Below are 10,567 nucleotides of genomic sequence, written 5' to 3'. Positions count from 1 at the left end.
GCCCTATAGAAACCCCATAACCCCCTCCAAACCCCATAACCCTCTCCCAGCCCCATAGATCTCTCCCAGCCCCATAGAGCCCTATAGGAACCCCATAGCCCCCTCCCTAGCCCCATATCCCCCCCCAGCCCCATAGAAACCCCATAACCCCCCCTACCCACCCCATATCCCCCCCCCACCCCCACATCCCACCCCCAGCCCCATAGAGCCCCCCCCAACCCCATATCTCCCCCCCAGCCCCATAGAAACCCCATAACACCCCCCCAGCCCCATAACCCCCCCAGCCCCATAGAACCCCCCCCAACCCCCCCAACCCCATAGACTCCCCCCCAACCCCATAAAGCTCCCCCCAACCCCCCCCAAACCCTATAGACCCCCCCAACCCCTATAGACCCCCCCAACCCCATAGACCACCCCCCAACCCCATAGAGCCCCCCCAACCCCATAGAGCCCCCCCCAACCCCACAACCCCCCCACCCCATAGAGCCCCCCCCAACCCCCCCAACCCCATAGAGCCCCCCCCAACCCCCCCACCCCATAGAGCCCCCCCCACCCCCCCCACCCCATAGAGCCCCCCCAACCCCCCCACCCCATAGAGCCCCCCCAACCCTCCCCAACCCCATAACCCCCCCCAACCCCATAACCCCCCCCCCCCCAAAAATAAAAATGCCCCCCCCGTGGGCCCTGGCCCTGACCCTGCTGTGGGTCCCGGGGGCCGTGGGGCGCCCCACGGCTCCGCCGCCGCCCCCCCCCCGAGTGCCCCCCAGTTTGCGGGCGCTGCCTGGGGGCCATGGTGGGGCTGGGGGCGCTGGGGGGGGCCCTGATGCTGGCGGGGGGGCTCCTGTGCCAGCAGCTCCTGCTCCGGGGGGGGGGGACGGGACAGGACAGCCCCCCCCCCCGCCCCGAGCTTTGGGGACCCCCTCCCCCGCCCTGGGGGGACGACGACCCCCCCCTCCCCCCGCCCCCGCCGCCGAAAATTTGGGGGGCGGACCCCCCCGGCCCCCCCCAGCCCCGCGTCACCTTGAGGGATATCGGGGATTTTTTTCAGCGGGGGGGGAAGGGGTAAAAAAAAAAAAAGGGGGGGGGAGCCCCAAAAATGCCCCCCCCGAAGGGTTGGGGGGGGGGGCCCCGAAAGTGTTGGGGGGAGGTGGGGGGTTGGGGGGGGGGGGGGGGCGGCGATGGGGAGAGGTTGGGGGGGGCTGAAAGGGTTTTGGGGTGCCCCGAAACCGCCGATTAGGAGTTTTGGGGTGCCCTGAAACCGCCAATCAGGTGGTTTGGGGGGGTCCTGAAACCGCCAATCAGGAATTTTGGGGTGCCCCGAAACCACCAATCAGGTGGTTTGGGGGGGTCCTGAAACCGCCAATCAGGAATTTTGGGGTGCCCCGAAACCGCCAATCAGGAGCACGGGGGTGCCCCAAAAATATCGGTTAGGACTGGGCTCCAAAAACGTTATTTAGGACTTTTGGGGTGCCCCGAAACCGCCAATCAGGAGTTTTGGGGTGCCCCGAAACCGCCAATCAGGAATTTTGGGGTGCCCCGAAACCGCCAGTTAGGAACTTTGGGGTGCCCTGAAACTGTCAGTCAGGAGCATGGGGGTGCCCCAAAAATATCGGTTAGGACTGGGCCCCAAAAACGTTATTTAGGACTTTTGGGGTGCCTTGAAACCGCCTTTCAAGACCTTTGGGGTGCCCCGAAACCGCCAATCAGGAATTTTGGGGTGCCCCGAAACCGCCATTCAGGTGTTTTGGGGCGCCCCAAAAATGTTATTTTGGACTGTGCCCCAAAAATGGTATTAAGATTTTTTTTGGGGTGCCCTGAAACTGTCAATCAGGAACTTTGGGGTGCCCTGAAACCGTCAATCAGGAGCACGGGGGTGCCCCAAAAATATCAGTTAGGACTGGGCCCCAAAAATGGTATTTAGGACTTTTGGGGTGCCCCGAAACCACCAACACATTCAAGGACCTATGGGGTACCCCAAAACCACCACACATTGATGGACCTATGGAGAACCCCAAAACCAACCACGGACCTATGGGGCACCCCGAAACTGCCAACTTCTCCACAGACCTATGGGGCACCCCAAAACCGCCAACACATTGATGGACCTATGGGGCACCCCGAAACCACCACACTTCGATGGACCTATGGGGTGCCCCAAAACCGCCAACTTCTCCACGTCCTATGGGGCACCCCAAAACCACCACACATTGATGGACCTATGGGGAGCCCCGAAACCAACCATGGCCCTATGGGGCACCCCGAAACTGCCAACTTCTCCATGGACCTATGGGGTACCCCGAAACCACCAACTTCTCCATGGACCTATGGGGCACCCCAAAACCACCAACATGTCCAAGGACCTATGGGGTACCCCAAAACCGCCAACTTCTCCACGGACCTATGGGGCACCCCGAAACCACCAACACATCCAAGAATCTATGGGGTACCCCAAAACCACCACACACTGATGGACCTATGGGGAGCCCCGAAACCAACCACGGACCTATGGGGCACCCCAAAACCGCCAACACATTGATGGACCTATGGGGCACCCCAAAACCACCACACTTTGATGGACCTATGGGGCACCCCAAAACCGCCAACTTCTCCACGGACCTATGGGGCACCCCAAAACCACCACACATTGATGGACCTATGGGGAACTATGGGGAACCCCAAAACCAACCACGGACCTATGGGGCACCCCAAAACTGCTAACTTCTCCATGGACCTATGGGGCACCCCGAAACCACCAACACATCCAAGAATCTATGGGGTACCCCAAAACCACCACACACTGATGGACCTATGGGGAGCCCCGAAACCAACCACGGACCTATGGGGCACCCCAAAACCGCCAACACATTGATGGACCTATGGGGCACCCCAAAACCACCACACTTTGATGGACCTATGGGGCACCCCAAAACCGCCAACTTCTCCACGGACCTATGGGGCACCCCAAAACCACCACACATTGATGGACCTATGGGGAACTATGGGGAACCCCAAAACCAACCACGGACCTATGGGGCACCCCGAAACCACCAACTTCTCCATGGACCTATGGGGCACCCCGAAACCACCACACATTGATGGACCTATGGGGTACCCCAAAACCGCCAACTTCTCCATGGACCTATGGGGCACCCCGAAACCACCAACCCATCCAAGAATCTATGGGGTACCCCAAAACCACCACACATTGATGGACCTATGGGGCACCCCAAAACCACCAACATGTCCAAGGACCTATGGGGCACCCCAAAACCACCAACTTCTCCATGGACCTATGGGGCACCCCGAAACCACCAACATGTCCAAGGACCTATGGGGCACCCTGAAACCGCCAACACATTGATGGACCTATGGGGCACCCCAAAACCACCAACTTCTCCACGGACCTGTGGGGCACCCTGAAACCACCAACACGTCCAAGAATCTATGGGGTACCCCAAAACCGCCAACACATTGATGGACCTATGGGGCACCCCAAAACCACCAACTTCTCCACGGACCTGTGGGGCACCCTGAAACCACCAACACGTCCAAGAATCTATGGGGTACCCCAAAACCACCACACATTGATGGACCTATGGGGAGCCCCAAAACCACCAACTTCTCTATGGACCTATGGGGCACCCCGAAACCACCACACTTTGATGGACCTATGGGGAGCCCCGAAACCAACCACGGACCTATGGGGCACCCCGAAACCACCAACGGCTCCCGGCCCTTTGGGACGCCCCGAAACTGCCGCGAGCCCCCCCAAATCCCGCAGGGGCCCCCAAGCTGTGGGGCCCCGCCCTGGGTGGCGCTTCCTGCCGGCGCTCCCCGCTTCCTGCCCGCGCCGCGCTCGCGCTGTCCCCCACCAACGGCTGCGGCCCCGAAGGTACCGGGGGGCTTTTTTATTTTGGGGTGCTGGGGGGGGTGGGGGGGGGCACCCAAGGGTGCTGGGGGGCACCCAAGGGTCCTGGGGTGGGGGTTGGGTGGGGGACGAGGGCGTTATGGGGTGCTCAAGGGCGCTGGAGGAAGTTGGGGTGACAAGTGTGTGTGGGGGGTAAGGATGCTGTAGGGACGTGGGGGCGGGTCCCAAGGGTGCTGGGGGGCACCCAAGGGTGCTGTGGGGGCTTAGAGGGCCCCAAGGGGTTATGGGGAGCCAAGGGTGCTGCGGAGCACCCAAGGGTGCTGTGGGGAACCCGAAGGTGCAACGGGGGACTTGTGGCTTCCAAGCGTGCCACGGGGAATCCCAAGGGTGCCCCGGGGCACCCAAGGGTGCTGGGGGGGAACGGAAAGGTCCCGAGGGTGCTACGGGGGACTGAAGGGTCCCAAGGGTGCTGTGGGGACTTTGGGGGGGCCAAGGGTTTTATTGGGAATGTGGGGTGACAAGGGGGGGGTTGTGGGGCACCCAAGGGTGCTACAGGGACTAAGGCGGGGGTGGACCAAAGGCTGTCGGGGGGAGCACCCAAGGGTGCTACGGGGACCCAAGGGTGCTATGGGGTGGGAGTTTCGGGTGCCGAGGGGGTTGTGGGTGCCCAGAGGGTGCTAGGGGAAATGGGGGGGGGGGGGGGGGGGATGGAGCACCCAAGGGTGCTATGGGGAGTCCCAGTGAGGCTCTGTTTGGGGGGGGGGAGGCTGAGAGCATTGGGGAGGGGGAGGGTCCCAAGGGTGCTGGGGTGGTCCCAAGGGTGCTGGGGTGGTCCCAAGGGTGTTGAGGGGGGGGTCGCATGGGTGCTGTGTCCCCCCACAGGGACCCCGGGACATGTGGGGCCTCCCCCTGGCTCGCTTGGCCACCGCCCTCTGCGCCCTCCTGGCCACCCGCCTCACCGCCCAGGACCCCTCCGTGGCCACCACCAAGGACCACCAGGTGGCCACCGCCACCTTCACCGCTTCTGCCCCAGTGGCCACTGAGGACCAGCAGCTGGCCACCACCGGGGCGCTACCGGAGACCAGCCCGAGGGCGTCCCAGCGGCCCAAGAGTCACCTCGGGGACCTGGTGGCCACCACCGAGGACCACCAGGACCCCGTGGCTGGCTCCCGACCAGCTTTGAAGAGCGGCGGTGGCCACCACGAGGGGCCGGAGGCCACCAGTAGCCACCACCATGCCGTCATGGAGGCCACCCTTTGGATGACCACGGTGGCCACCACCGGTGGCCACCAACCGATGGTGGAGCCCACTGTTGATCGCCAAGTTGTCGGGGACCTCACCAGTCACCAGCCACCCTTGGAGGCCACCAGTGGCCACCGGCAGGAGGTGCTGGCCACCACTGAAGCCCAAATGACCTCATGGGTCCCCATGGGCCACCAGCCAACGTTGGAGGCCACCACCAGCCATGACCTGATTGTGGAGACCACCAGTGAAGACCAAAGGACCTCCTTGGTCTTCACTAGCCAACAGCCAACGTTAGTGGCCACAGGTGGCCACCAACCATCTTGGAAGACCACCGTTGGCCACCAACCAACTTTGACGACCACCGTTGGCCACCAATCACCTTGGAAGACCACCGTTGGCTACCAATCGCCTTCGAAGACCACCGTTGGCCACAAATCACCTTGGAAGCCCACCCAAGGCCACCAACCACCTCGGAAGACCACCGTTGGCCACCACCCAACCCCGGTGGCCACCGTCAGCCACCAGCCAACCCTTGAGGCCACCGCTGGCCACCACCCAACCCCGACGACCACCAAGCTCCTCATGGCCCACCCGGGGGTGACGCCGGCCCCCCAGAGCGGCTCGTGGCGCTGGCTACTGGTAGCCGCGGTGGTGGCCATGCTGGCGGCCACCATGTTGCTGGCCTGGTGGCATTGCCACCGCCGGCGCCACTCGGGCTCCACGTCCTTCGGGCCGTGGGCCGGCCCGGCCTTGGTGGCCGAGGACGATGGCGGCGGTGGCACGGCCACGGTGACGCAGCCGCTGGTGGCCACCGTGGCCACCATGCAGCAGGAGCCCACGCTCAGCACCTTCCGGGCCACCTCCGGCTCCATGGCCATGGAGGAGCTGCCAGGACCCAAAGGGGAAGAAGCCCCGGCCAATGGGGATCCTGGGGCTCAGGCCACGCCCCCTACTTAGCCCCGCCCCCGACAGTTAGCTCCGCCCCTTGTTCCCACCCAAGGGACCCAGGTGGTCTCTGTCCCCCATTTCCTGTCCCCAATTTCCTGTCCCCTGTCCCCAATTTCCTGTCCCCAATTTCCTGTCCCCTGTCCCCAATTTCCTGTCCCTGATTTCACGTCCTCTGTCCCCAATTTCATGTCCCCACTGTCCCCAATTTTGTGTCCCTTGTCCCCAATTTCCTGTCCTCTGTCCCCAATTTTGTGTCCCCGATTTCGTGCCCCCTGTCCCCAATTTCGTGCCCCCTGTCCCCAATTTTGTGTCCCCTCTGTCCCCAATTTCATGTCCCCCTATCCCCAATTTCGTGCCCCCCCCCCCGTCCCCAGCCACCTGGGACCTTCCTCCCTGTCCCCACCTCCTCATCCTCACGTCCCCGCCAAAGGGTCCCAGGTGTCCCCCTCCCCCCAAATCCCAATGCCTTCATGTCCCCTCCCGTCCCCATCGGGGGACCCCGGTGCCGTTTCCGATGATAAGATTTACGGTTTTTTTCTCCTTTTTTTGTACTTTTTTTTTTCAGAAGCTATTTAATAAAAAAGTCCAGACCGAGCTGAGGTGTCCCTGTGTCCCTCCCGAAAATATGTCACCCCCCCCCCATATAGAAGGAAGCCAGGGGAACCCATTGAACGCCCTTTTCCCTCCCAGTCTTCCCAGTTTGAGCCCCGCCACGTCCCGGAACTGGGTGGGACGTGGCATGGGGTGACACCTCAGTCACCCTTGGGTGACTCACGGGGCCCCGGGGCGCGCGTCTGCCTCTCCTAATTAACCTGGGTGCCGCCTGTCTGTGACATCACTGCTCCAGCACTTGATGAAGTCATTTCCAGGTTTATTTATTGCTTTCAGGAGGTGAGAACCAGCCCCGAAATGGGCTAAAACATGGGGTTTTTTCCCCAAGAGGACTGGGAAAGGAAATCCAAGATGGCCGCTCCCACAGCGGCGCCCTCGTCGGATGGCCGCCCGGTCCAGGAGGCTCTGCTCGGTCCAAGATGGCCGTCTGCTCGCCAGGACGGGGTCACGGCGGTCCCCCGACGCCAACGGATCCAACGTGGCCGCCCCCGAGACTCAACCCAAGATGGCCGCCGGACACTGGGGGTCAACCTGGTGATGGCCGCCACCACCGTGCCCCCAGCTCAGCCAAGATGGCCGCCTGGTGTGGGCACCGAGCCAAGATGGCTGCCGCACCCCAACAGGCCGGGCCGGGATGGCCGCGGGCCCTGCCTGGCCCATGGTTGCCCAACTCTGGTGGTTAAGGAGCCCAAGATGGCCGCCAATCCCAAGATGGCTGCCAATCCCAAGATGGCTGCCCCCAGCTCCACCCCCAAGATGGCCGCCCCCAGCTCCACCCCCAAGATGGCCACCCCCAGCCCCCTCAGCCCCAAAATGGCCACCGTGGCCTACCCCAGGGTGGCCAGCAGCCCGCTGCAAGATGGCCGCCCGCGGCGCGCTCGGTCACTAAATGGCCGCCCTTGGCCCTGCCTTCACAAGATGGCCGCACCTCCTGGCCCCACCCACCCCAAGATGGCTGCCCTAGGCCCCGCCCCCAAGATGGCCATCCTAGGCCACGCCCCCAAGATCACCACCCCAAGATAGCCACCCTCAGCTGCCACCCCACTCAAGATGGTCGCCCTAGGCCCCACCCCCAAGATGGCTGCCCTTCTAGGCCCCGCCCCCAAGATGGCCGCCCCCTGCTACCACAAAATGGCCGCCGTAAGCCCCGCCCACCAACTTCATCCCCGCCCCAACCTGGCCAATCAGGCCCCGCCCCCAAGACCTCCACCCCATCCAGGCCCCGCCCCAAGATGGCCGCCTAGCCCCGCCCCCTCAGCACCCCATTGGCCGCCATCCCGGCGGCGGCCATGACAGCGATGAGGGAGGCGGCGGCCGATAGGGCGAGGCCCATGAGGGCGGCCATCTTGTCGGCAGGGGCGGGGAGGGCGCAGGCCAGGGGCGGGCAGGGGGCGGGGCCCGGGGGGCGGCAGCCAATGGGAGCGGCCGTGAGGGCGGGGAGCTGGCAGCTAAACACCGCCCACAGGAAGCCGCCCTCAGCCGCCGCCAAGATGGCCGCCGCCGCCGCCCGCAGGCAGGCCCGGCACCGCCCGGAGGCCATCTTGGGCGGGGCGGTCACGTGACCGCGGGGGGCGGCCCGGTTGGCTGCAGGGTAGGGGGACCAGGCGGCCATGGTGGGGTCCTCGGTCACGTGATGCTCGTCGGCCATCTTGGGGTTGGTTGCTAGGCAGCAGGCGGCCATCTTGGGTTGGGTTGCTAGGCAACAGGTGGCCACGCTGGGGTCTTCGATCACGTGATGCTCGTCGGCCATCTTGGATCTGGCCCTTGGGAGGCTCCAATTGGTCATGTTGGGGTCTTCGGTCACGTGACACCAGGCGGCCATCTTGGATTCGGTAGTCGGCCACCAGGTGGCCATGTTGGGGTCTTCGGTCACATGATGCTCGTCGGCCATCTTGGATCTGGCCCTTGGGAGGCTCCAATTGGCCATCTTGAGCTCCTCGGTCATGTGATCCCCATCGGCCATCTTGAATTTGGCCCTCGGGTGGCTCCAGTCGGCCTATTGGGCTCCTTCGGTCATGTGATCCTCATCGGCCATCTTGAATTTGATCCCTATTGGGCTCCTTGGTCACGTGACCCTCGTCGGCCATCTTGGATTTGCCACTTGGGAGGCTCCAATTGGCCATCTTGAGGTCTTCGGTCACATGACCCTCGTCGGCCATCTTGGATTTGCCACTTGGGCGGCTCCAATTGGCCATCTTGAGATCTCCGGTCACGTGATCCCCGTCGGCCATCTTGGCTTTGCCAGCCGGGCGTTGCCAGGCGGCCATCTTGGCCTCCCCGCCCGGGCGGGGCCGCCGGGCTGCCGGGAACCGGGCCGCCCCCATCAACGCCGCTCTCTCCTCGCCCCGCTCCCGCCCGGCGGCCATCTTGCCTCCGGCACCTCGCCCGCCGCCGCTCCCTCTCCTCTCCCCTCCGCCCACGGCCCCGGCCCCGCGCTCGGCGGCCATGTCGGGCGTGTCCCCCCCGCGCCGGGCGGCCTCGTCGCAGAGCTCGAGCCCCCCGCCTTCGGCGGCCGCCTCGCCGCCTTCCCCTCGCCGCTCGGCGGCCATCTTGGCGCCCTCCCCGCGGGCGGGGGGCTGCAGGAGGCGGAGGAGGGTGATGGGGAGGAGGGCGAGGAGGAAGGAGAAGCTCCAGAGGGCGCCCATGGGGGCGGCGAAGTGCTGGTTGTAACAGAGGGTGGCGCAGAGGCGCCGCAGGCCCGGGGGGGGCGCGGGGGCGACGGGGGGGTCCCAGGCGCACACCAGGTCGTGGGGGGGGCCCCGCCAGGCGGAGCGGGCGAAGACGATGGCGAGGAGGCGCAGGGCGAGGAGGAAGTACCAGCGGCCGGCCCCCGGCGGGGCCAGCACCCCCCAGGCCACGTGGAGCAGGGGGTGCAGCAGCTCCACCGCCCCCTCCAGGAGCGACGGCATCTAGGGGGTGGGGTTGGGGGGGGGGGGGGTTAGGGGGTCGTTGGGGGGCTGGGGGGGGGGGGGCCCGAGCTGCCCCATAAGCGCTGCGGGGTGCTATGGGGCTGGGGGGGGGGGGGGGGGGGGAGGGAGGGGGCTGCCCCATAGGGGTGGGGGTTGGGAGGGGGGGGGTCCCCGTAGATCCCACTGACCCCAAGGGACCCCCTTCTGCCCCATAGATCCCCCCCGAGACCCCCCCCCAAGGGATCCCTTTCTGCCCCACAGATCCCCCTGACCCCCAGGGACCCCCCCCCCCCCCCTCAGCCCCGTAGCTCCTCCTGCCCCACAGCCCCTCCCGACCCCTTCTGCCCCACAGCTCCTCCTGCCCCATAGCCCCCCCCAGCCCCTACTTCTGCCCCACAGCCCCTCCTGCCCTATAGCTCTGCCCCACAGCACCCCCTGACCCCCACTTCTGCCCCACAGATCCCCCTGCCCCACAGCTCCTCCTGCCCCATAGCTCCCCCTAATCCCCCACTTCTGCCCCACAGCTCCCCCTGCCCCATAGATTAACTTCCCCTGCCCCATAGCCCCCCCATAGCTCCCCAAGGATAACTCCCACCTCAGCCCCACAGCTGCCCCCTGCCCCATAGCTCCCCCGGCCCCTTAACTCAGCCCCTAGCACCCCCTGACTTCTGCCCCACAGCCCCCCCTGCCCCATAGCTCTGCCCCACAGATCCCCCTGCCCCATAACTCCCCCTGATAGCCCCCACCTCAGCCCCACAGATCCCCCTGCTCCCACAGCCCCCCCTGACCCCCACCTCAGCCCCACAGACCCCCAGCCCCACAGCCCCCCCCCTCGCCCCCTACCTCCCGTTTCTTCCTCCTCCTCCTCCTCCTCGGGGCCGGGACTGGGCAGCGCCGAGCCCCAATCCCGGCCTGGGGGAGCCCCAAGCCCCGCCCCCAGGGGGCGGAGCCACGAGGCCCCGCCCCCCTCCCCTCCCCACCCCCC

At 65.4% G+C, this 10,567-nt stretch overlaps 2 protein-coding genes and 2 long non-coding RNA genes across 4 annotated transcripts; 1 reads left to right on the top strand and 3 right to left on the bottom strand.

The window, feature by feature from the left end:
* Nucleotides 1–2,293: 2,293 nt before the first annotated feature.
* On the bottom strand, nucleotides 2,294–2,724 carry LOC136787078 (uncharacterized). The gene is made up of 3 exons (XR_010826810.1): nucleotides 2,654–2,724; nucleotides 2,504–2,541; nucleotides 2,294–2,360 (listed from the first exon to the last, which is right to left on the bottom strand). It is a non-coding gene; the product is annotated as an uncharacterized lncRNA (long non-coding RNA).
* A 176-nt stretch (nucleotides 2,725–2,900) lies between these two features.
* Nucleotides 2,901–3,730, bottom strand: LOC136787077 (uncharacterized). Its single transcript, XR_010826809.1, has 3 exons — nucleotides 3,669–3,730; nucleotides 3,027–3,480; nucleotides 2,901–2,949 (listed from the first exon to the last, which is right to left on the bottom strand). It is a non-coding gene; the product is annotated as an uncharacterized lncRNA (long non-coding RNA).
* LOC136787053 (salivary glue protein Sgs-3-like) lies at nucleotides 3,474–6,663 on the top strand. The gene is made up of 2 exons (XM_066984177.1): nucleotides 3,474–3,892; nucleotides 4,751–6,663. The coding sequence occupies exons 1-2, from the start codon at nucleotides 3,596–3,598 to the stop codon at nucleotides 6,068–6,070; spliced, it is 1,617 nt and encodes a 538-aa protein (XP_066840278.1). The 5' UTR covers nucleotides 3,474–3,595; the 3' UTR covers nucleotides 6,071–6,663.
* A 1,056-nt stretch (nucleotides 6,664–7,719) lies between these two features.
* LOC136787054 (uncharacterized) lies at nucleotides 7,720–10,554 on the bottom strand. Its single transcript, XM_066984178.1, has 3 exons — nucleotides 10,426–10,554; nucleotides 8,719–9,582; nucleotides 7,720–8,666 (listed from the first exon to the last, which is right to left on the bottom strand). The coding sequence occupies exons 2-3, from the start codon at nucleotides 9,580–9,582 to the stop codon at nucleotides 7,914–7,916; spliced, it is 1,617 nt and encodes a 538-aa protein (XP_066840279.1). The 5' UTR covers nucleotides 10,426–10,554; the 3' UTR covers nucleotides 7,720–7,913.
* Nucleotides 10,555–10,567: the final 13 nt, after the last annotated feature.

Source organism: Anser cygnoides, chromosome 28 (genome assembly GCF_040182565.1).
Source record: "Anser cygnoides isolate HZ-2024a breed goose chromosome 28, Taihu_goose_T2T_genome, whole genome shotgun sequence".
Taxonomy (NCBI): Eukaryota; Metazoa; Chordata; class Aves; order Anseriformes; family Anatidae; genus Anser; species Anser cygnoides.
This window is presented reverse-complemented; position numbering and strand designations above follow the sequence as displayed.

Bases quoted from the DNA above. Each gene is read 5' to 3' on its own strand.
- LOC136787054 (XM_066984178.1), bottom strand. From the start codon at position 9,582: ATGCCGTCGCTCCTGGAGGGGGCGGTGGAGCTGCTGCACCCCCTGCTC. The intron at 8,667-8,718 runs CAAATTCAAGAT...GCCCAATAGGCC, and splicing joins CCAAGGAGCCCAATAGGGAT to GACTGGAGCCACCCGAGGGC.
- LOC136787053 (XM_066984177.1), top strand. From the start codon at position 3,596: ATGGGGAGCCCCAAAACCACCAACTTCTCTATGGACCTATGGGGCACC. The intron at 3,893-4,750 runs GTACCGGGGGGC...GTCCCCCCACAG, and splicing joins CAACGGCTGCGGCCCCGAAG to GGACCCCGGGACATGTGGGG.